Source organism: Polypterus senegalus, chromosome 1 (genome assembly GCF_016835505.1).
Source record: "Polypterus senegalus isolate Bchr_013 chromosome 1, ASM1683550v1, whole genome shotgun sequence".
NCBI classification, from domain to species: domain Eukaryota; kingdom Metazoa; phylum Chordata; class Cladistia; order Polypteriformes; family Polypteridae; genus Polypterus; species Polypterus senegalus.
In genome coordinates, this window is record NC_053154.1 from 144,981,694 (window position 1) to 145,008,456 (window position 26,763).

The 26,763-nt window shown below is 35.3% G+C and overlaps 1 protein-coding gene across 3 annotated transcripts in view; it reads right to left on the reverse strand.

Moving 5' to 3' along the window:
- Positions 1-26,763, reverse strand: part of col4a4 (collagen, type IV, alpha 4) — a 165,641-nt gene that overhangs the window by 75,786 nt on the left and 63,092 nt on the right. For 2 of the 3 annotated variants that reach the window (XM_039759708.1, XM_039759717.1), the window contains 11 exons: positions 26,337-26,414; positions 23,486-23,530; positions 20,588-20,647; positions 19,329-19,373; positions 16,108-16,161; positions 15,700-15,760; positions 13,265-13,363; positions 11,080-11,235; positions 9,445-9,453; positions 8,345-8,431; positions 8,013-8,167 (listed from right to left, as the gene is read on the reverse strand). In XM_039759708.1, the coding sequence (XP_039615642.1) occupies positions 8,013-8,167; positions 8,345-8,431; positions 9,445-9,453; positions 11,080-11,235; positions 13,265-13,363; positions 15,700-15,760; positions 16,108-16,161; positions 19,329-19,373; positions 20,588-20,647; positions 23,486-23,530; positions 26,337-26,414 (849 nt within the window). Of the gene's footprint in view, positions 1-8,012; positions 8,168-8,344; positions 8,432-9,444; positions 9,454-11,079; positions 11,236-13,264; positions 13,364-15,699; positions 15,761-16,107; positions 16,162-19,328; positions 19,374-20,587; positions 20,648-22,124; positions 22,221-23,485; positions 23,531-26,336; positions 26,415-26,763 lie in introns of those variants that run through there. The other variant, XM_039759726.1, reaches the window with a different exon arrangement.

Below are 26,763 nucleotides of genomic sequence, written 5' to 3' on the forward strand. Positions count from 1 at the left end.
GGGAATTCTGGAGTCTGCTCCATTTAGTAATGGGACCAGTCCTATTTCCATGCAAAATTATTTTACATATAGCTTTTGAGATACAAAATTTATTTACATATACATTTGTATGCATGCACCTGGGTTGGGTTCAATTCAGGATTGAAGTCAACAATTCCAGTACAAACAAGGAAATGGAATTGGAATTCAACAACAACTACAGAAAACTGAACTGGAAATGAATTGGAGTGGAAGTGGAATTCATTTCATTGAAATTCTGCCAAATTCCATTGATTGCTGTTTCTGAGCATTTATTTGGGAATTACATGTAGAGACATACATGTGAACTTTATGGTGCCTTAACAAATATCACGTAATGTATGAAAAACAGTTGATGAGATATAAATAAATAAAACTGGGAACTGTACATTAACAATGGATAAATGATAAGTGCCACTGGCCATAAGTACTGTATCTGAATATACTGTTAATACCAGTATATGACTACCAGTTCAATGTGATAAATGCAACCACATGATATATGTCTCAAACCACAAATTAATTTATTATTCACATATATTCACTTTTTACTGCATTGAATAATCATTATTTCCTGAAATCTGACATCACTAAGACTGCATTTCTCAGGCCTAAATATCTTGCCAGAAATACTGAAAACACATTCTACATGAGGAGATGAGACAGGAATAGCTAGATACTGACATGCAATTTGAGCCAATTAGGGGAACTGTTTCTGGTTGTCCATCTACTACAGGAGAGGATCAGACTACTCAGTATGGCACAATAGCCTTGAGTAACTTGGTACCTCCACAGATGCTGGAAACTCTGTAGATATGCATGGGACTTCAGTGTGCTTAAATGCAAAATGTTTTGTTCTCTTTTTTGGTGGTGAAAATCAGTCCTTTGTAGTTGCTACTTTTGGTGAAGAGTGTGAAAGGACCTTCATTGTTAGAGTTTCTTTGATGTTTTGTCTTTCTCCACCCAGGTACCAGTCAAGTTTAAATCTTGGGACCAGGGTTGTAGCCAACTGAAACCACTCCATATTTTCAAACTGAGCCAGAAATGTTCTCAGTCGAGGAATGTATGGTTGTGATCATTTTACTTGGTTTCATTGTTGCTGCAGTAACAGACCCCTGATATTAAATAATGGCAACTGGAAAGGCACATTTCTGGGACTTAGCATTGTTGTATGAGAAAAGATGAGAAAGTGGAATACAAGTGGCAGACACCTTCATTGATATTACTTATTGATTGTATTGTGTCTTCTTTTCCCATGCACAATTTTAAACATGCAATTAAATAAACAGAAGCATTTTTGTTTTAAATTAATAAATAACCAAACCTCCAAATTTATTAGCAATGTAAATAAAATCCTGTAAGCATGATTCTTGTGTAGAAGTGTTGTTCATATGTAAATGTTTTTAAACTGTTTTGTCCACGGGCGGCACGGTGGCACAGTGGTAGCACTGCTGCCTCGCAGTTAGGAGACCCGGGTTCACTTCCCGGGTCCTCCTTACATGGAGTTTGCATGTTCTCCCGTGTCTGCGTGGGTTTCCTCCGGGCGCTCCGGTTTCCTCCCACAATCCAAAGACATGCAGGTTAGGTGGATTGGCGATTCTAAATTGGCCCTAGTGTGTGCTTGGTGTGTTTGTGTGTGTCCTGCGGTGGGTTGGCACCCTGCCCGGGATTGGTTCCTGTGTTGGCTGGGATTGGCTCCAGAAGACCCCCGTGACCCTGTATTCGGATTCAGCGGGTTGGAAAATGGATGGATGTTTTGTCCACAACCAGTACAAGTATTAACTTAAAGATGCAGTTTAAAATTTTATATAGCTTGGTTGGATCCATGAACAGGTATACCACAATGCTTATAGACTGCTTTGTAGTTGTAGGAGTTGGTTCATCAAAATGATCCTTCATAAAGGTCTTCCCAGAAATTTCAGATTTCTCAGCCATTTCCATTTTAATAGGGATTCCAAATCTATGTGCTAATATTGCAATCCAGAGTTAATACACAAATCAGATCCTCAAAGAAGTCCAAAATCATACACAAAAAGCAATCAAAAGTCCGTCAAAATCTTTCCAATCAAACTCACAGAAAATCTCCAATCTCACTCAACATGGGCCCTAATTGGCTTTCACTTATATTCAAAAGTTATGAACCTTCACCATGCATGGAATTATCTGAAACATCGTTTTAATCTAATTTAAGAAAATGTTGTTAGTGACCTTAATGTTCAGTGTGACACATGCAAATGAGACAATCAGATTTCATATTTTACTTTTATTTTTAGTTTAAATTAACATGCATAATTGTATACAACATACATTACTCCTGTATTTCTTTTTTATGTTTGTGATTTATGTGATTCATAATATTTAATGTACTGTAGATTATTTAATTATAAATTATCTTAGAAAGTGAAATTTCATGGAATTTACTTGAATTCAGTTCTGTTTCCTTACATTCCAGTTCCATCCTCGCAGAGGTACATGGAAATGAATTGGAATTTTAGTTTTATTCTTAATTCAATTGAATTCAATTCAAATGAATGGTCCCAACCCTGGCATACACATACACACACACACAAAGAAATTATAATTGATAGCCTGCAGCTTGTTTTTTACCTACCAGAACATATCCTGGTAGATGAAAAAAGGAAAGAAATTAGCACACAGAAGCACACACACCGCACAATAAATCTGTAAATGTTGATGTGCTAGTATATATATATACTAGCAGAATACCCGCGCTTCGCAGCGGAGAAGTAATGTCTTAAAGAAGTTATGAAAAAGAAAAGGGAACATTTTAAAAATAACGTAACATGATTGTCAATGTAATTGTTTTGTGACTGTTATGAGTGTTGCTGTCATCAAGCATTTGATTATCATTATTTCTTTCAATCAGGTTCGTATTTGGAGGATGTGTTGTGTTCAAGTTACATTCCGTATTTGTCAACCGTTGTAAAAATAACAGGTTTTATTCATCGATTCCTTTCTTACTGCATCAATAAACAGCTCGTCCTCCTCTTTATCTGAGACATCACACACTGCATGCACGGGGTTTTTTTACACTGTCTTCCTTTAGCTGGACATTGACTTTTCCACCGTGTGCTTTGTTTCCGCAGTAGCTGGATTTATGAATATACTTTTATGCGTTACTCACTTCATATTCTTTTGCTGCCTTCTCAATTGTGTAATGCATTTTTTGAACAGGTTTCATTCATCGAAGTGATCACTACCCAATTCGGTACTCCTGAATCTAGATGTCTAACAGGCATTCCCGGTATTAAGTTTTGGATTTGCCAGAGAGTATTTAGTGGCAGCGTGTCTATGAACGTAATTTAAACTTAAGCTTCACACCTTGCTTTCCTATTGATTTGTGTACAAAGGCTTGTTCAGCGTCAGAGGGTTGTTCGTTTCCTACTGCATCAATAAGCAGCTCGTCTTCCTCTTTATCTGAGACATCACACACTGCATGCACGGGTTTACATTTCCCAGTCCTGCAAAGTCAGTTCACGTGAGCCGCTCAGAGTACATGCATTGAAGGTTCTCAGCTGTGCTTGTGCTATCTCGTGCGATCTTGCGATGTCCACGGCTTTATTTAGTGTTAGCTCAGACCCGGCAATACGTCTTCTCATTAAACTTGTATCTCGCGAATATCGTATTCGTCATAGGCATGACAAACGCCAGTGGCAGCGTGTCTACGAACTTAATTTAAACTTAAGGTGTACACAGTACTTTATTTCCGCAGTAGCTGCACTTATGAATATGCTTGTTTGTGTCACTTGCTTCATATTCTTTTGCTGCCTTCTCAATTGTGTAATGCGTTTTTTGTTCAGCGCTCTTTGGAGCTCTTCCTTGTTCTCTGTGTACTGCGTTCACATTCAGTTCATGTGAGCCGCTCTCTTGTGTGATCTTGCAAATATTTACCTTATATGGGCAGGCACCCAATTACTTGGGAGGCGTGATGATGCGGGATGTAACTCCGCCTCACATGGCGACCAAGCTGCAGGTTATGGCCGTATATATGGTTGAAAGTAGGTTCCAGTTATGACCGTTACGCGTAGAATTTCAAAATGAAACCTGCCTATCTTTTGTCAGTAAGCTGTAAGGAATGAGCCTGCCAAATGAGTCATTCAGTGAGTGAGTCAGTGAGTGAGTCAGTGAGGGCTTTGTCTTTTATTAGTATACTAGCAAAATACCTGCGCTTCGCAGCGGCGAAGTACTGCCTTAAAATTTTTATTAAGAAGAAAATTAAACCTTTTTAAACTGAGGGAAAATATACCAATAATTATTTTTTAAGGATCTCCTTGTATACCACATTGTGAGTTCAGCCCTCCGGTTGTAATATGACCAAGCTGTGCGCTGAGCTTACTCTTAAGCATGCAATGTACAGTTGGCCATGTGAACAGTGATCTTGTTTCAATTCTCACAGCTTGGATTGCTGCTGTCATAATCGGTTTGAGTTTCATGGTTTGTTTCAATTACGACAGTATTTGTAGGACTTGTGTTGAAGAGACATTCGGCATCTGTCAAGCGTTGTAAGTATACAACCAGTTTCATCGATAACTTCACATCCAGCTTTTGTGAGTTTGAACATTCATAAACATCAAAGTGTCCACTACTGAAATCGTCACCTGTCAATCTAAGATGTTTAAGAGGCATTGGCGCTTGTCGAAAGCTGTAAAATATTTGGCCATTTCGGTACACTTGAAAGCGACAACCGAACAATTCAGCGGCAGCCATCAACTCACGTGCATAACCATAGGTGAAGGGCTTAAGCATTTCACTCTTATAGTGCTCCTGTGTAGTATAATTACCTCCGGTACCGTCATCAGTCCACACCTTGAACCTGTCCCAATCATTCAATACATAAGACACAATGTTCCTCCGGATATCAAGAGTGAGCCTGACATGGCCGTGCAATATGTAACAAAGAGAATGGAAAAGGTAGGTGCCATCTCCAGGCATGGAAACCACTCAGTAAGTGACAGTTCTTTGATCGATGGTGATCACCTCGATAGACATGTTAATGCGGGTATGGTTGGAATGATAAAGGAAATGGGTACCTGAACAATGTAAAGTAAGTCTAAAATACCTACACAATAACTATAATCGTAACAAATGAACAATAAAACAGCGGAGAAGCCGTGGATTAAATAAAAAGGCTGTAGTTATCAGCAAGGAGACGTGGCGAAGCAAGGAAGGGAATGTAGAGACTGGAGCGACGGACGGCCTTATATAGGCAGTCAGCCAACAAGGCGTTGGGATGGGGGACCCAACGGCGCCTCACACGGTGACCGAGCTGCAGGCTATGGACGTATATATGTACGTAAGTAGGATTCAGTTAGCGTTGGGAACCCATGTACCAAATTTTTTGAAGATGGGCCCATAAGTAACAAAGACCGTTGAAAAGTTCAATATGGCGGACGTTGTTGACCATTATAACCGTTATGCGTAGAATTTCGAAATAACACCTACTTAACTTTTGTAAGTAAGCTGTAAGGAATGAACCTGCCAAATTTCAGCCTTCTACCTACATGGGAAGTTAGAGAATTAGTGACGTTTGGAAAATTCAATATGGCGGCCGACAGTGGCATCATACCACCAAAATAAGTACGTACATCGGTTTTGGTTAGCGCAGGGAAGCCACCTACCAAATTTCGTGAAGATGGGGTCAGCCTTCTACCTACACGGGAAGTTGGAAAATTAGTGACGTTGGAAAGTTCTAAATGGTGGCCAACAGTGGCGTCATACCATTGAAATAAGTATGTACATCAGTTTCGGTTAGCGCAGGGAAGCCGCCTACCAAATTTCATTAAGATGGAGCAATAAATAAGAAAGTTCAACATGGCGGACGTTGTCGACCGTTATGACCATTACATGCTTAACTTTTGTAAGTAAGCTGTAAGGAATGTCCCTGCCAAATTTCAGCCTTCTACCTACACGGGAAGTTGGAGAATTAGTGATGAGTGAGTGAGTGAGTGAGTGAGGGCTTTGCTTTTTATTAGTGTACTAGCAAAATACCTGCGCTTTGCAGCGGAGATGTAGTGAGTTAAAGAAATTATGAAAAAGAAAAGGAAGAATTTTAAAAATGACATAACATGATTGTCAATGTAATTGTTTTGTGACTGTTAAGAGTGTTGCTGTCATCAAGGATTTGATTATCATTATTTCTTTCAATCAGGTTCGTATTTGGAGGACATGTTGTGTTCAAGTTACGTTCTGTGTTTGTCTAGTCCATCCCTGACCATCTCATCTTCGTTGTCAACCGTTGTAAAGAAAACAGGTTTCATTCATCGAAGTGTTCACTACCCAACTCGTGAATCTAAGATGTTTAACAGGTATTCCCGGTATTAAGTTGTGGATTTACCTGCGAATATTTAGCGGCAGCGTGTCTATAAACTTAATTTAAACTTAAGCTTTACACCTTGCTTTCCTATTGATATGTGTACAAAGGCTTGTTCAGATTCAGAGGGTTGTTCCTTTCTTACTGCATCAAAAAACAGCTCGTCTTTCTCTTTATCTGAGACATCACACACTGTATGCACGGGTTTACCTTTCTCAGTCCTGCAAAGTTTAGCGAAGTGGTGCAATTTACCACATTTTTTTCACTGTCTTTAGCTGGACATTGACTTTTTCCACCGTGTGCAGTTTCCGCAGTACCTGCACTTATAAATTTTATGCTTGTATGCGTCACACGCTTCATATTCTTTTGCTGCCTTCTCAATTGTGTAATGCGTTTTTTGTTCAGCGCTCTTTGGAGCTCTTGCTTTTTGTGTGCATACTGCGTTCACAGTGTTTGTGCTATTTCGTGCGATCTTGTGATGTCCACGGCTTTATTTAATGTTAGCTGAGACCTGGCACTAAAAAGTTTATCTCGCACTTTCGCTGAGATGGTGCCAAACACTATTCTATCCCTGACCATCTCATCTTCATTTGTATAAGCACAGTCCTTCACCAGCAATTTTAACTCCATTACAACTCATTAAACTTGTATCTTGCGATTATCGTATTCGTCTTACGCATGACAAACGCCAGCGGCAGTGTGTCTATGAACTTAATTTAAACTTAAGCTTTACACCTTGCTTTCCTATTCGTTTGCATAAGCACAGTCCTTCACCAGCAATTTTAACTCCGTTACAAAGTGATGAAAAGTGTTATTTATACCCTGCATCCTCTCATTAAACTTGTATCTCGCGATTATCGTATTCGTCTCACGCATGACAAACGCCAGCGGCAGTGTGTCTATGAACTTAATTTAAACTTAAGCTTTACACCTTGCTTTCCTATTCGTTTGCATAAGCACAGTTCTTCACCAGCAATTTTAACTCCATTACAGCAATTTTAACTCCGTTACAAAGTGACCAAAAATCTCGTTTATACCCTAAGTCTTCTCATTAAACTTGTATCTCGCGAATATCGTATTTGTCATAGGCATGACAAACGCCAGCGGCAGCGTGTCTATGAACTTAATTTAAACTTTAGGTTTACACCATGCCTTGTTTCCAAAATAGCTGCACTTATGAATATGCTTGTATGCGTCACTCGCTTCTTATTCTTTTTTTTTCAATTGCGTGGGAGGCGGGACAATGAGGGACGCAACTCTGCCTCACACGGTGACCAGGCTGCAGGCTATGGCCGTATATATGTACGTAAGTAGGTTCCAGCTATGAGCATTACGCGTAGAATATCTAAATGAAACCTGCCTAGCTTTTGTAAATAAGCTGTAAGGAATGAGCCTGCCAAATTTCAGCCTTCTACTTACACGGGAAGTTGGAGAATTAGTGATGAGTCAGTCAGTGAGTGAGTCAGTCAGTGACTGAGTGAGTGAGTCAGTGAGGGCTTATATATTCTAGTAAAACACTGTTAAATAACAACAGAGAACAATATGATTTTTCACATTCATTATACCATATTAGTCCTCAACACTATTCAACCATTCACAGCTTATCTTTAGAAATCATTAACAAAAATATTGATTTCATGTCATCAGAAGCAGAAAAACTTACTTTTAGTCCTACCAAACCCATTGGCCCAGGATTACCAGGGTCTCCAGTTTCACCCTGTGATCCATATCTCCCTGGAAAACCTCTCTCTCCTGGAAATCCGGGAGATCCTTTCATCATATCCATTGATATATTAAATAAACAGTCTCCAGCAATACCTTCAGAAAAGTAGACTGTCATTAGATAATAGCGTAACTACTAAACCTTAAACTATAAGCCCAAAAAATAAAAAATGAAATGTATGCAATAATTGTGAAATTGTCATTCTTTTTCTATGTTCTCTGAAATACTGTATACTAAATACATCATTCACATGCTACTTTCCACTCACATACCTTTATAACCTTTTACTCCAATGAAGCCAGGAGGGCCTCTCTTTCCCTTTTCTCCTGTTCCTCCCAAAGGTCCCAAGACGCAAACCTCTTAAAAGAGCATTAAGATATGAAAAACTGGCATTACATTCATTGGATAATATACATTCTCTGCAAAAATTAATATGAACACTGATACCAGAGATATTAGAAGAAATACTATCAATATCTGGTTCATTTATTTTCTTTTAAGAGACCAAACAGAGTTCAGCTTTAATTTTGGTTTAGACTCTAACACAGTCTAGGTCTGAAGCAGTATTGCAAACAACCAAAAATGTAACTGTAAAAGTGTATCCATAAACATTACTTGTATGTTATTAAGACCTGGGCTCGCTTCCCGGGTTCTCCCTGCGTGGAGTTTGCATATTCTCCCCATGTCTGCGTGGGTTTCCTCCGGGCTCTCCGGTTTCCTCCCACAGTCCAATGACATGCAGGTTAGGTGGATTGGCGATTCTACATTGGCCCTAGTGTGTGCTTGGTGTGTGGGTGTGTTTGTGTATGTCCTGCAGTGGGTTGGCACCCTGCCCAGGATTGGTTCCTGCCTTGTGCCCTGTGTTGGCTCCAGCAGACCCCCGTAACCCTGTGTTCGGATTCAGCGGGTTGGAAAATGGATGGATGGATGTTATTACAAGAATTTCACACAAAAATTTTGAGAAGAGACCTGAAACATATAAAAATAAGTGGAGGCTTCAGCTGCTTTTTTTTTTATGGCAACTGTTAATGTTAGTAACAACAAGTCATATTTTCACAGTTACAACATCATTGTGACCAAAGTCTACTCATTTTGTCCAATAAAGGCCCACATTACGCTAAACCCTAATAATTCTAGTATCATCATGGTGCATGACTATTATAAGGCACACTCAAGGGCAGAATTATGAATCACTCACACCAAGCTGATTTAGGTTTACTGGTCCTAGTGGACTGTCTTTGGACTGTTAAATATTGTGCAATTCTTTAATAAACTTTAGTAATCAGGAAGCAAGAAATTATCACTCTATGTATCTTCATACTTAAAAAAAAACAATGACTTTAACTTTATAGTATGAATCAATGAGACTTACCAATTGTGACTGAAAAAGGCAAGATGACATAATCAGGTGTCCAGCAATATTAAAAAAAGAAAAAAAAGAAAGTATTATACCCTAATAGAAAATATTAGCAGGCCATATTAGCAAATAAACCAGCAGCTGTCTTTCTTCACCAGTGTTCAGCATTGCTATCTCTTGGCCGCTTTGTGTTTGGTTATAGTTTACAGATGCTTCTTCATTATGAATGATCACCATCCAAACTCAAGCAAAAGGCTTTACAAGTCAATGGAGACATTTAACAAAAAGTCTAAAATGTTTTAATTGCACTGCTTGTGCCTGTGTACAATACTGTTTGATAGCTTTGATCAATCAGTAATAGGACTTTTCAAGTTATTTATTTAAAAACTATTGTGTTCATAAATGTTACTTATAAATACTTTAAAATTATTTTGGTATTTTTTGTCCAGTGCCTCCTGACTCACCGGTACAAAAAAACCCAAATGATAAGCTATTCAAGTTCTCATGATGTCTGCTTATTTTAGCTTTTTTAGCTTCCCCCCCCAAAAAAAATCATTTTTAAGATCAAACTTTGTGCAGGAAATTACACCCTTATGAAAATGAGTAAACCAATTGGTATCTTCAGCAAAAATTATCAGAACGACTTGAAGTTGTGCATGCCATATCAACCGACCCTAGGAGTTAACCACCTAATGGGATACAAGGGGTCAAAGTTACTCCGTTTCACAATACTTCGAAAAATCAGAAATTTGTAATACAGGAATGTGGAGTGTGGTTTTATGCTATTTGGAGGTTAGTACTCATGAATATAATATTTTTGATATGTGATTCTTTAACAGTGTTTAAAGCCTTCTAAGAGCCACTCCTAGATGGTTAAAAATTGCCGATTTTAAACATATGCATATGGGGTATTGTTTTAGACTATTCCAAGGCTAGTCATTATGAATATGATGACTATTTTTGATTTTTGATCCTTTACTAGGTTTCCAGCCCTTTACCAGAGGGTGACAAATGACAAATTCCTATTACAATCAAGAGTATTTAGACTTTAGACATTTAAATTAAAACACATTTTAATATTTCAAATTTTTTGACACAACTATTCTTGTTTATTATATACTTCTACCTCATGAATTAAATCATTACACTTCTTATGACACCCTGAATTAGGACAGTTTATGCTAATTCAAACTTCTTTTATTATCCACCTTAATAAAAGGACAAGTGTCTGTGTAATTGAATGTCCACCCAATAGCTATGTGTCTTTTATATGGCATTTGATATGGGATTTGTAAAAGTTGTTTGTGATACACCATCTGCCGAAAATGAAAAATGCAATGCATTTTTTTACTATAAGCATTACAAAATACATTCCAATTGATGGTGCACTATAAACGTTAATAATGAATACACTAAGGTCTATGTTGGTTACTAAGATTTCAATTCGTCTTAAACGGGTAGAATAGTTTGTTAATTTATAATGCTCACAAGACAAAAGCTATGTGCTATCATCCCCAATACATTTTCTTCATGGGCAGAATCAGGGCTAAAATTGATTGAAGTTAAATATTCAATATCAAGTGAATGACCCATTTCAATGAAACTGATGGTAAAGCAGAGATTTCCCATTATGTTTTTATTTTGGAGTACCTGCTGGTCCAGGTTGACCGACAGGGCCAGGTAATCCTGGAGGCCCTCTCTTCCCTGGAGGACCAATGTCAACATCTGTTTTTCCTATTTCGCCTTTATATCCTTTAGGTCCTAGAGGTCCAGGAAGCCCTGGTATTCCAAATGGTCTTGCACTATCTAAAAAGTATCAAAAGTATATTTTTAGTGCGGTGTAGAATACCTGTGATGTTTTAAACATACTTATTTACATTCTAAAATCTAAGAATTCAATAAAATACACGTGTCTTACAAAAAAGGTTCCTCTCTTTAGGCATATAAGTAATGTCCATAATATACATATACTGTATCATTTATCAAACCAACACAAAAAATAAGATAAATAAAAAGTTATCAAGTTCCCAGGCTCAAAGAAAAGAAGCTTATTCCGGCAGCAGTGATGACAGACAAGAATCAACAGTTTATTGGACATTAGACTGATGAGGTTAGAAAAATCATGTACCTGAAACCTTCTTACAGTATATGTAAGTTCAGCATACAATTTAATCAATCAATAACTCTTGTGTTTTTTATGTTTTCAATACCTCTTGTGGTATTGCATGATTAATGAAACTAGTGATGTTTTCAGGCAATCAAGTCTCTCACATGATTGCTATGATGAATTTCCAGCAAATTCAACATTATAATAAATAAATAATTACATGAAGGCGGGGATCCAAAACTTCCCTATGCCACTAGGTATCGTATGCCTATGTTCTTGTTAAACCATCTGCCAAGTGACATTGCCCTAAACTGATCAAGATATCTATTTCTGAAATTTATACTACAACTGTATATGTGACATGGGCGTTTTTTTTTTTCTAAAGAACGTCAGGTCATATCAAACATCAAGATGATCACATTTTTTTTTTCATTGACTGACATTTTAATTAAGAATTTTTAATTAAGAATTTCCCCACAATCAGATTGTTAATCAATGACATAAAACTGAACAGCCGAAACATCTGCGGGAAAGCATTAGAAAAATAACTGTCCCAAAGCAGGTGCCACACACACGCAAAGCTGCATTTTGCATTGTGACAGCTCACCTGCACACATCACTTTGTCAAAGAGTTTTTGACCAAAAACAATGATGGTGTGGCTTTTCACCCACTGAATTAACAAGTTCACGCACCCTAGTTAAGCGTGAGGGGGAAGACAATTTGATACCATGTTAGAAATACAGGAAAAATCAGCAGGAGGCACTAAACACTGTTACAAAAAATTAGTACAGGAAATGTTTCTAGGAATGTAAGAAGCACTGGGACAAATGTATTGCATCTCAAGAGGTGTATTTTGATGGTGACTAAAATGGAATTGCTGTAAGTTGTATAATAAAGTTTTTTTTTAATAATTCAAGGTCCTCCCTCATATACACACACATTATATACGCACACACAGATGAAAATTTTAATTTATAAAAATGACTGTAACCTTAATTTACTTTGGATTATGTTTTATATTGCATAAGGATAATCTCAAAAAGAAAGATTGGGAAATACTAGCACATTTAATAATTTTGCAAACAGATAAACTATGCAATCATGAATGCAAATGCTAAATGCAGACACTGGGTAAAAAATACACAGTTCCAGAAAATGAGTAGAAAAAACAAAATATTGATAATCTAATGTAGTGCCCAATGCAATTTTTAATACTAAAAGATATGTGTTCAGTCTTTCTTTCCAAAAAGTAAAAGAGCAATATCATTTAACATGTGTGGGAGTTTTTCATTTCCATTCCAAGATTTCAATTTTATAAACTCTTTATGCTCTCTGTTTTTTCATCAATGTCTGAGTTGCATTATGCAACGAATAGGGCAGCCACGTTCATTGCTTGCTAACACAATACACACTAGAGAAATAATGCATACGTTTGATTTACTACTTCAATAATGACTTAGTTTACAGTAAAACAGATATTATCTCAAATGGGTGGATGTTTTTCTTTATTCCTTAAAGATACTGCTGTGCAGTTAATGTTATGTACATGAATATTAATAAATGTGAACTGGAATACATATGATAGGACTATTCCAATATGAATAAATTATTTTGATTCAAATTCCTTTACATGAATATCAGCAATTAAGCAAGATGTAGGGTTTCTTTATAAAAAAAAATCTGAAATATATTGTTGGTAAATGTATTTGTTTAAAATAATTCAATACCAGATATTCCACTGGGTCCTGGTAAACCTGGCTGACCAGGGCAACCATCTTCTCCATCAGGGCCAGGGAAACCAGGAAAGCCAATATCTCCAAGAGGACCTATAATAAAATGAAGAATAATTATGAAGGCCAGGTTTGTAAAGAGGTACAGTATTGAGAAATAAAAAATAAATTGTTGCAGGACAGAACATAACCTCCTAATCTCAAAAATGGGTTTAACTATAAAAAATGACTCTTTTGAAAGTAAATGCTTTAATACTCCATACGTTATCACTTATTTAATAAGCCTAACTTTGATGTTCAACAAAAAGGCCATATATAAAATCAAACTGTCAGTGACTGATTGGTGCCTTCACCTAAGTGTGCTCTTGTCCTGTAATCAAGTTGTCTAGATTGTTTCTGCTGAATTACTTCCCAGACTAAAAAAACTGAAGTTCAATAATGTTTGCTGAATAATGAAATGCTGTAAAAGTTATTCACGTAGTTGAAACAACAAATCAAACGCCTGTTTCTGAAGACCTCCAATGTACTTAATAGCTTTGTTTTCATCATTACACTAACTTATAAACAGCATTAGATTATTATGGGGTGCGACACGCCTTAGTATGTAGACTGTTTTATTATACCTTTGCATTTTTATCTACTGTATCTTTATCAACAATACTACTAACAAAATATTGTTTAAAACCTACTTAATTTGATTCAGGGTTTTTGGGCTCTGTGGCCTATTCTGGTAGTACTGGTTTCAAGGGAGCCAGTCCATGACACGGCCTATTCACACGAGTACACATGCATGCATACACATGCGCTCGATCGCACACACAGAGCAGGGCCAATTTGAAATTAGTAATTCATCAAACCAGACCTTCTTTCTGACTTTATATTATAGCAGATATTGGAAACCTCCAGATTTTTATTTTCTCCAAGGACGCAGCTGATTGTCTGGATACAGGACTCTGAACCTGTGAAATGGCAGCGTTACCCATTGCACCACTGTGCCATGCAACAATACCAAAAGTCTGTAATTTTTTAATATATTTTCAATTATCCAATTCATGGTATTTCTATAAACTACCCTAGAATGTACCAGCTCTGTCATATACTGTATATATAGCTAATTTTCATTTTATGAACCATTACTGGAGTTCTTTAATTGTTTCATTTTTGTTATGAAATCATAAAGATTACCATTAAGGTTCATTTGTCACTATAATTTCACTTTTAAATACCAATGTAATCACATGTAAAGATACCTCCTTTCATCAAGTCCAGATTGGGTTTATCATGGGAAAAATAATCACTCCTATACATGGTTTTGTTTTTTCTCTTGACACTGAAAAGGTATTGTCAGAGATTATATGGAGAAAAATATATATACTTTGAAGAAATAGTTTCCTGAACCAAAAGTCAACACAAGGGTATAACTGCTATATATTCTCTCCCTGAAATGTTACTCTGCATACATAAATAACCCCAGAGTAAAGTACCAAACAAGGCTACCCTCTTTCTCCTTTTTTTTGGCTACTGCAGGGGTACCTCTTGCTTAAACAGACTGGATGTCCAAGGAATTCTGAAGTAGTTTTTAAATTAAAATATCCTTTTGGTGCTAAAGATACCCTGCTCTATATTACTGGTCCAGGCTTATCACTTTAACATACACTACATGTAATACATGGTTTAATTAGATTACTTGGTTTCAGAAATCATTCTTTTAATCTATAAATAACACTTCTGCATGCAAGTCTGAGATTGAATATTCTTATTGTTTAAAATTAATTTACCTATCTAAAACTCAAAAAATAACATAATGGTTACAAGATTGAAATTATGTAATTATTCTGTTTAGCTGGGCTAGTATTTTTTTCATTAGCTGAGGGAATTAATGTTCTAAAATTGAAAATCAAATTCAAGTTCTTACACATCTAAACTAGGTGAATAAGACTGACAATCTCTGTGGGGAACAAAGCTGTTCTAATGTTAACTGAGACAGAGAAACAAACCATGAAAAATTACTTGGTTGGCTCACATGAAAGGGAGAGAAAAGTTGTTTTTGTCCCAGCTATTTGCATGATACAATGTCACCCAGTGTATATTTAACTTTATGAAAAAAGTAAAGTATAATTTTATGCAGAGCTGTGCAGTGGTTTAGGGCTGTTGCCTCATAGATTCAGAGTCCTGCATTTAAATCCCATGCCTGTTGTCTGTGTTCATGTCTGACAGGATAAATGGCTTTGAAAGAGACACCATCTTCATATTTAAAATATGTTATGTTCATAAGAAAAAAAAAAAATTTAAAAACCCATTAAAAATGACTGTATATTGTACAAAGTAATCATTCTAACCTGCAGTTTTAAATAATAAGCAAAGAAAATGTGTTAAAAAATAAGGTCATCATAACAACTTTTGCATTATATCAGCAAGTTAATGTGAAATACCTGGTGTTTCTGAAGTCACATATTCAACAGGACCTGCATCACCAAGGTCGCCTTTTTGACCCTGTATGAAGAATGCAAAAAATTATAAAAGGTTAACTATATGAGTTAACTCTATATTTGAGAGTAATGCCCCATTCAGTCCTAAAATTACCAATCATAACACAATATCCATCCATTATCCAACCTGCTATATCCTAACTACAGGGTCACAGGGGTCTGCTGGAGCCAATCCCAGCCAACACAGGGTGCAAGGCAAGAAACAAACCCCAGGCAGGGCGCCAGCCCACCACAGAACATAACATAACATTAACGTGCATATCTGAAGAAGGATATGAGACTATAAGAAAATGAACCATATTTCAGGTTCACATTAGCTCTTTATAGATTTCAAACCAATCTAACGTTTACCTTTTGTCCAGGAAATCCATTTAATCCAGGCAGTCCCTGAAATCCTTTTGCCCCCTGGAATAAAGAAATTTTCAGTTAACCTTCAAGATGACCTTAATAGTACACACTGTGCTTTGTAAAAGTATTACATTTTTTTCAGCTTTTTTACATTTACTATAGGAATAATATAAGTCAAGTAATCATGTTAATTTTGAAGTATTAAATCAAACTGGAGCAACACAGTGACACAGCAGTTAGAACTGCTGCCTCACACCTTCATGAGGTTTGGATCATATTTCAGCCCATTCGCTGTCTGTGTACAGTTTATATTTCCTTCGTGTGCTTCGGATCCTAAAATATGCTAAGGTAACTGGCAACTCTAAATTGAGAGGGAACATTGCCAAGTGTGTATGATGAACTGGTGCCGTGTCCACTGGTGGTTCACCCAACACTGCCAGGAGAAGATCTGGCCTCCAAAACCTTATGACTGGATTAAAAGAATTTGAAAGTAGATAGATGGGTGAATAAATGGAACCGTAAGTTTTAAATTATAAGTTTATAAAGAAAGATAATACAAGATTCCCAGTTAAGTTCAGATGTAAGGTTAATATCAAAAGTAATGAGAATATAAAAATTAATAATAAATGCCTAACAAGGGCATTACTAGCATTTTCATCTGCCATTCCATATCATCGCAATTAAAGGATAGTTGCTATAGAAAATGAATGAAAGGGCTTATTGTTCTTAAGAAGGGGAAAATAATATTTCAGAAGACATGTATTAAATAGGATACAAACTTCGACATTTAGTAATTTCCTATTCATACTGCTATTGAACTATAAAATTTATATTGTCATTACTTTCTCATAGGACTCTCATACAATTGTTTTTGATCTGTAAGCATTGCATATGCCCATGTATATAATACTGCCTAAGACGAGCAGAATGGGCAACAATACTTTAATTGTAATTATAACACTCTGAATTAAATTTGAACTTCCCTTTGTCTGGATATCTCATTTGTATAATCAGAGAATTAATGTATTTATTTTAATTCTTGTATCCTTTTACCTTGCTGTTTATATTAAAGTAACTCCTATACTGTAATATATTATTACTCATTGTCATGAAAAGTGACAATAGGAAATATTTAAATAATACTATTTACTTATTCATAGTCACTGAACATAATTTATATTTAACAAATATTTAATTTATCCTCATCCCAAAGGTGCTCTATTACAGTAAGATATAGGGACTATACAGGACAATGGAGCAAACTTTGGTCAGCATCCTCTTTGTGGAAGCAGCTTGAGGTTAAGCATGTCTTGTCACACTGTAAACATACATATATATATATATATATATATATATATATATATATATATATATATATATATATATATATATATATATGATGAGCAACAATGCTCAGTAACACTATGGCATTTAAAGAACCCGTTTTTTGGTATTAAGAAGTGTAATGTTTGCCAAATAAACATTCCCACATCATTACACTACTATCACTAGCCTGTGCTGTTGACAGAATGAATGCATGGATTCATACTGTTTCAACGAAATTCTGATTCTATTATCTGCATATCACAGCAGAAATCAAGATTCATCAGGCCAGACCACATTTTTCCAATCTCCAGTCTTCACATTTTGTTGATGTACTTGATTCATCTTCCTATTCTAGTTAAAACGAAAGAAACCTGGTATGGTATTCTGTTAGTATAGCCCATCTTCAAGGTCCAATGCATTGTGCTTTCATTCTTCAGTCCTTCTCCACACCAGTATTTTAAAGAGCTCTTGCTTACTTAGTATGTGTGGCCTTTCTTGTAGCGTGAGCAGGTCTAGCCATTTCCCTCTGACTTATTTCATTAACAAGGTGTTGTTGACTACAGAATTTCTGTTCTTTGGTTGTTTTTTGTTTATCCCACCAACCTCTGTAAACTCTAGACATAACAATTCACAAAAATGCAGCTGTGTCTGAGACGCTGGAGTCACAGTGTCTCGAAACAATATCGCAGCACAATCAAAGTTGCTTAGATTACTGATCTTGCCCAATCAATTGCTTGGTCAAAAAATAACAAAACCTCTTGACCATACCTGCATGAAATGTATACAGAGCTTCACTCACATGATGGTAGTTCAGAGGAGCAGGTAATAGGCATTAAAACATTGGGGAACCTAATAAAGTGGCCACTGAGTTCAGAAACTTGGTCTTGCCCAATATAACCTTGAGTTTTGATACTGTTGTGAATGTAGGTATATTCCATGTTTACTAATTTAATTCAATTTTAGTCATCTGATACTACAGATACATTTTACTTTAAAATAAAATCAAAGGCATCAATAAGTGGATCCAACATTACTAAATAGGAAATCTCGTACTTAGAGACACTGGTGGAAATTAAAGGGAAGTGTATATAAAACTGAACCCAGGAAGCATTTTTTCTCACAAGGTTCATAGGAATCTGTACTAGACCGTTGAACTTTGTAGCTGAAGCAGAAAGCTTGACAACCTTAAAAAAGTACCTGGACGACATAATAAGACAGCTTAGCTAAACAGATGAGCCTGATGGACTATCTTCTCAAACAGTACTGCAAATCAGTTTAAACAGTAATCATCAGAGCTGAGCAACTAAGAAGCACCAATCACAGGGTTGTTTCAATGGAATTGGCCTATACATACAGAAAGACTACCAAAAAAATGAAAAAGTGAAACAAAAATCCATCTTCAGCAGAGAAAAGATCAAAAAGACAAGGCCAAAAATCCATAAAGGAAGTGTAACATAACTAGGGCAATGTTCTAATTTGGGTCAGTCAAAGTCATTTGAATTGAACTGTATTGAGAATATGTGGATTTGCTGCTCTACATAAGTGATCCACAAGTAACATGAACGAGTCAGAGCTTACCTATCAAGTATAATAAAAATAAACAGATCAAGGCTTGAACAAATTAGGTATAGACTTAATTAGAAATATTTCTTTCAAAGAAATTTCCACTAACTATATATCTTCGATTAACGCATTATGTAATTTGACTTTTTTCAGCCTTTTTTAAGTTGTTACTAACCCATTGTAATATATGTTACCATAATATATCTGCAGTCTGAATATTCAGACTCTAAACAGTATATTAAGCTGACATAAATTTAAACAAGTTCAAGTATTTTTGTGGCAATATATGCTATTTTTGTGTATATACAGTACAACACATATGTATATATACTTACCATCCTTCCACGAAAGCCAGGTTTTCCCTGAGAACCGGGATTACCCTAAAAATCATAAAGTAAAATCAGCTGAATTCACAATATTATGAAACCTGTAAAGAAATGTATTGATTGGTGTACAGTAAAAATAAATGCTAAGACTTCAAAAATATATGTGCAGCAATTTACTTGGAGAAAATATAATAAAATGTCCAGTGAACGACTTACAGTTTAAGTGACAAAAAACTTACAGGTTAACTGTAAGAAAACATGGTTATGACACTGGGTGTCCTCTTCATAAATAATGCAGAGAAAGTCAGGGCATTGTCTGGCCACAACTAACCCTGTCTGAATTTAACTATTTGACAGACTCTAAAGTACAAATTCCATTCTACCAATATAAAAAAAAATCACAAACACCCTTAAAGCTAATAAAGTGTTATTATCTGAATACAAAAAATATAAGTTAAAAGCCGTTATAAAGTGAATTGAATACAGGTCAAATTCCGTTACAACGAATATTGTTGTAATGAAATTTTTATTACAACAAAGTATTTTTACGGTCCCAACAGTTTCCCCATATGACACGTGTCTATAAAAATTTTGTTACTACAAAATACATTCAGCAGATACTTTCATTACAATGAAGTGCCCAAAAGACCTTGAAATGCCTGAATGAATCATCCATAGAGCAGTTAGTTCTGTGGTCGTAGTTCAGTTGTGCATAATGATGCCCGAACAGAAACATTGTAAATTTTTCTCTTTCTTCGAACATTCCTCATACTGTTTTTTTGCTGTTTGTTTTCCGTGGTTTTCAGTGATACCTCTTGCTTATTGCTCATCAACATTTGAAAAACATCCATTGGAATTTAACTCATTGGCCCCCATTCTTTAGAAATGGCAGACACAAAAAAACCGACAACAGTTCATATTAGAAAAAACACTTGAAATTTCTGAGTCTCCCAATTCTGGCAAAAAGAAAAAAGACGTTGCCAATGAATTCAGAATTTCCCCATCGACACTGTCAACTTTCTTGATAGACCAAGCAGAAACAGAGGGACGATCTCAGGTTGCAAACCTTGGGCCACAGTGCAAACGTATGCAAACTGCTGCAATACACTTAACAAACTGAAACTGTAAATGTTGGACCACCATGTAGATTACCACTACTGTAGTCACTTGTTACAGTTATAATGATAAAAGTGCTAAGGATTATGTTTTGTATCTTATTTTCGGACATTTAAAGTGCAACAAAATCATTCAGTTAAGGTTTCACTTACTCGACTCCCAGGAAATCCAATGACTCCCTTTTCTCCTTTTGCTCCTTGAAGAGGAACTGACTTAATGAAATAAAATAAATTGTATAAATCTAATTAGAATGGAAGTTATAAAGTACATTTTATAGTTTAGATGCAAATCATTAAAAATCAATACTCATAGACATAGGAAATCATTTATAAAATTGTAATAATTCTGGCTGTGCAGAGTCTAAACATAATAAAAAGAATGCTTATAGGCAATTTATTAAGTGCTAATTAAATAAAAAAAAATGAAAGAATGCAAATACAAGCTTTAATATACAGTATATTAAATCTTCTAAAGCAAACTACTTGTATGCATTCACTAGTGATACAAGTCAAAATTCTTCTGTTTTGTCTGCAGATTTTAACCATAAAAAAATTACTTCAGTTAAAATGCTTTACTCTTATATGTCAATCAACCTGAAATTGAACATTCACCATCTCCAATGAACTTCTCACTCTCTCTTTACTGTTCTACGCAGTTTCACTTCACTCAAATAAACAGAATAAGTGGTTTCTTTGTTTTATATTATCATAAGCAGAAGCATCATAACTGGACTAATCATGTGAACGAGGCATGAAGAGATCTTAGGAGATTTAGCAAGGTAAAATGTTCCTTATTTTCTACTTTCTTACTACACTGAAATACTAACTAAAGCAATTAACTACTAATCATTCTACCAACGTGGAAAAACAATTTAGTCAACACATTTTTATAATGAAAAAATGATTGTTGTTTTTAAAATGAAACACATATTAGATTTATCAGACTGAGACTTGCATTAATAAATCAAATTAATTTAATAAATATAATTTAAGGTGATTAAAGTATGGCAGTTCTTCTGATGCAAATGACAATTAACAGATCTGAAATCTATAAACAAAAATAAACTATAAATACAATTCATTTGGTCTTTTTTAAGAAAATCATCCTTTTGCATGTTGTCATAAAGCATGGTGCCATAACTTCATACATTAATGGCTGTTTCATGCCATTGTAGTAAGAAAATTTTCCCAGTGGCTGATAAAATTAGTACAGGTTGAGTATCCCAAATCTAAAATGCCAGAGACAAGTAGTATTTTGGATTTTAAAATATTTGCACATACATAAAATCTTCGGGACACACTTGATCAAGGTGGAAAATGCAGCCACACCACCTAAGTGATGACTCATGTTTATGATAATGCTAATCAACGTGCCGTTGTTATGATGTGTATTGACGTGATAAACATAAACCTAAAAAGTGATGAATAAGATTTATAGATTTTATTTTACTTCCCAATACTACATGTTAGCACTAAAGAACACGGAAATGGCAGACATGTCAGGAATATCTCAGCTAACCTTCACGCAATCATTTCCACTCCTTTAAAAGACCAACAAGGTGATACATTTAGTTTTCATATAGTGTGAATGTACATACATACAATATAACAGGTTTTTGCCAACATAAAATGGTCATTTTCTGCAGTGCCCGGTTTTGCTAATGCAATTGGAACAATTTACTGAACTTACACTGCAATACAAGCACCTATCACGAATGAAGCTGCTTTTGTTAACAATAAACAGTAACATTCCGTTAACACACAAGTCATCTGCAACCTTAGTGGTGTCACACAGGTGTTATTGTGTTGCTTCACAGGGAATGAAAGCTCATTGATTGTGTTTTGTTGCTTAGTGGTTCCTGATGCTTAATGGGATATAGCCTCAAGCCTCCCATCATCACCACCCGATCACCAATCATGTCATTGCTTTGTAATTCTCTAATCTTCATGGGGGACTCCCCTCCACTCGCATCCCAATCTGAAACAATAAATCAATGTTATATCTGCACATATGTTATTCACATCCTTTTTTGGCATAAACATATTTTCAATCCAAACAAAGATTTATAAAAGAGAACCTGCGTGTGTAATTTTCCACTTGTGGCATCATGTCAGTGATCAAAAAGGATTTTTTTGGGGGGGCATTTTTGATTTTGGATTTTAGGATTTGGAATACTCAACCTGTACTGAAATGTTTGCTGGTTTTTTCTCAGCAGCAAATTTCTTGCTTGATTTATTTTATTTTGGCTTTATATTTTATGCCTGGGTTGTATACTCAGAATGAATTTGTAGTAGGATATAACACCACCACACATTACTTGTGTTTATCAAATTTTATTTGAGAGGAACCCATCCAATTTTTGCATTTGATATGTTGTCCTTATACTATTTTCAGTTTATTATAGAGATTACATGATTTGAAAATCATCACTTTCTTTTTTCAATTACAATTAAAACAGGATTCCAACATTTTTTCTAAATGATTTCATTTTCACAGTAATTAAAGATAATGAATTAACTACACCTATTTTTGCTAATCAAAGTTAATACAATTATAAAAAAATTAATAGGTGTACCATGGAGGTATTACATATCAATCAAAATTATTAAATTTATATTTTCTAGACCTCTTAATGAGGCAAAGAATATGGTACATATGGTTATAATGAGTAATTTAATTAGGGAAAAATAGTTTGAAGAAAGACATTTGTGTGAAAATGAAAAAGAAAAAATAGTTACAATAATTTTTTGGCTTCACAGTAGCTCAATGGGATGACACCTGCACATTTTTCTAGAAATACTTAAAAACAATTAATCACTTTGTTTCAGTCTTTTGTGCGTTTAGAATCTTGAAAGTATGATTATGTTCAAAATGTTCAAATCGGAAACATGCCAAGGTCTAAAACATTAGATTATGAAAAATTAAAATGGTAAAAGAACGTCAAAATGTTAAAGATTTTAAATTTTGGCCAAGCCAGTTTCACAGCAGATTTTCACTTAATTTTACTGGTAAACTTGAAGAAATTTACTATACAAATATAATTTACTCACTGGGAGGCCAGGAATTCCAGTTCTACCTTCTTTTCCTTTTTCTCCCTTGGAGGGAAAAAAAAACCTTTTAAGATTTTATTTGAATAATCTATAATGCAGGTACAGTATATGGCAAAACAAATATAAACTGTGTGTATAATTATTTATACATAATATACATAATTCTATTGTCCATACATTGTCAAACTTAGTCAATCCAGCTCAAGACAATATATCTAATACACCCGATTGTCATTTGTCCTTAAAATAACTCCCTTTCACTTTTCAAATGACAAGCTAGATTTGTTCAGCTGAACAGAGTTAAAAACGACGATATCAGTAATCTATCGATGTCTTTTTTACGGTCAGAGTACATTCTGCACTCTTGTTACCTTAATATTAATTTCAGATTATCTTAAATCGGACAGAACTTTATTCAAAAATCCACTTCATATCTCTAAAATTGTATTTTAGTTATCTCAAAATGGTAATTATGTTTCAAAATACCTTCTTGTCTTTTTAAAGATATCTTATAATGATTTTTGGATATTTTGAAATCAAATTAGCAATATTTTAAAATACATTTTAAGATATCTTGAATGGAAGAGAATGCTATTTTGAGATATCCCAAAATTAATATAAAATCTCTAAAAATGTATTTTAAATTTCTTGAACTTTAGTGAATGTCATAATATCAAATACATTTTAAGATATTGTCATTATATTTCAAGATATCCTTAAAACAACCAACCACTGAATTTTGAGTTATCTAAAATGCATTTACAGATATTTAAAAATAATAATCAAACACAATTGATTACACAGAAAAATAACATTTAAGAAGTATCTCAAAGTGAATTTTAGGAGTCTTAAATGCAGTTCATCTTTGACTAAAAATAATTTTTAGATATTCTTTTCAAAGCTAGATGGCAGCATGCAACTAATTTAACTAGAGCCTGAAGTCTAAAGGCATAAAGGATTTCCTTGAGAATATCTTCAGGTTTTGCTACTCCGAAAGGAATATGGCATTGTTAATACAATAAATCCTTCTTTCAGGATTCAGAGCCTTCTTATGGTGTTGCATTTTGCAAAATTAGGTAGAATATATTACTTTTCAACTAAATATCTAATTAAAAATGTAATTTTAAGTATAAGGTAATAGTGTTATTCCACAAACATTTATTATAGTCAATTTGGAATGAGCACCCTTAACTACAACTGAATCTTAATTTAAATGCTATGTTGATTCTGCACACTAGATATACAATATCTGATCATTCTTTAGGGTAAAACTGACATTTTCTCAAGTTATGGAGCGACTTCTTATTTGGAGATAGAGTGATGGGTTTTCCATAGGTCCTGGGTATAGTTCAAGTTGAGATTTGATTGTTTCATTCAAGAACAATTAACTTTCACTTTTTAAAGACAAATGTGAGCTAACTATTGAGCTGTTTGTTGTTGTACTGTTAGTTCATCTTTGATGCGGTTTTTAGGTTTTGGTTCCATTTTCCTACATCTACTTATGTTTCATTCCTGACAAACCTGCAAATTAAAATTACTGTTGATGCAAATACAAAGGTACTGTAGCAGGCTTCTTTTGCTACTACTGTACTAAGCTTGCAGCCTGACTCAGGTATGCACAGTGCTTCATTTGTTTGTGAATTTTTTAATATTGCCTTTTCTTACCAAGTAATTCAAAGACTTTATTGTACACTTCATGCATCATGGAATACATTTTGCTTCTTTTACTGTATTACCAGAAGTACGGCCAGACTGTTGGCTAATAGAGTAGTCTAAATAGCATCTTTAATTAGCTTTTTTCTTCTTTCTTTGACTGGCTGCTTAGTTAATTACTGAATGCATGTCTATAAAGAGACTAAGTAGTTGTGTGATTTTCTGATGCAGGGTGTAGCATGCGGCCGGGGCTCTTGCCTGGCTGGGATGCCTCCACACTGGGAGGACCTGGGGAGCAAGCATGCCTGGCTTGCAGCGGTGCCTCAGACTCCTGCAGGGCTTCATGGGAGTTGGAGTGTGGTGCAGCCCTGTTGGGATCTGCAGGCACCAACAGGGGGTGCTGCAGCAGGAGCTGCTGAGTCCTGAAGGGCAGTTCTTCCGCCACACCCGGAAGTGCTGCCGGAAACAAGTAATCAAGCACCTGGAGCACTTCCGGGTGCATTATAAAAGGAGCCAGCAGCCACTATTTGGGGAACCAGTGCCAGGAGGAGGAGCGACATATTGTTTGTGCTTGTGTCGGGACTGTGTTATACTTGTGGGGAACTGGGGAGGCGATTCCCTCAAGTGAAGAAGAAAAATTAAATTTGCGTGCCGTGAACTTGTGCCCCATGCGTGTCTGTGTCGGGTTCAGCTGGCGGTGCCAGCCTGGTGGGCCACAAGGGTAAATCACAAATTCGGATCTGTTAGCAACTTAGATTAACCTGACCAATTAATCCAACTTGCACATCTTTGGGATTTACTATGAGTTCTATAAAATGAGCAAACTACTACTAAATTTGAAATTAAGCAGTCCAGTAGGTCCTTCTGCAGACTTTCTCATTGTAGCAGGAGCTCCATTAGGAACAAACATGGATAATGCATTTAGTTACTTTTTCCCGATGTTGCATTAAATTTTCTTTATCTCCAAGGGTCATGTTTACTTGACATTTCACTATCTGACCACGAAATCTAACAGAAGCAGATATTTTCATTTTTCAATTATGAAAAATATTTGCATTTCACAGACATAAGCAACTCAAATAAATCTGTCAAAATGACTGTTTATGCAAAAATAGCCTAATAAACAATAAAATAAATTATGACCAAAATATATATGATATTTTCTACATGTTTTATGCAGTAGGTTCCTTTTTCTTACCTTTTCTCCTTTATTGCAAAAGTCAGGAGTATTAATAAGTTCATATTTTCCAGGTGGTCCAGGTGGGCCTTGTTCACCCTGTAAAATCATGAGAATATACATTTTTTTTAAAAACTATAATAATATTTCTCATGTCATTTCACTGCTCAAATGAAGCAATATAATGTACTATGTTAAAAACTAAACCTTGAAGGCACCATCATATACTGTATGTATTATGCTTCCAACCTAAACTCATTAATAATCCAATTTATTAACCATACCTTAAATAAACATATTTTTTCTATTGAAAATAAATAAACACTGCCATGTTAAGTTAAAAGCAGACATCCACCAATCCACCCCATACCCTCAGTTGATGAGCAGTCCTTACAGTGTCTGTCTAACAGGATGAATAAGAATAGAATGAAGCAGAAACTCAAAAGTT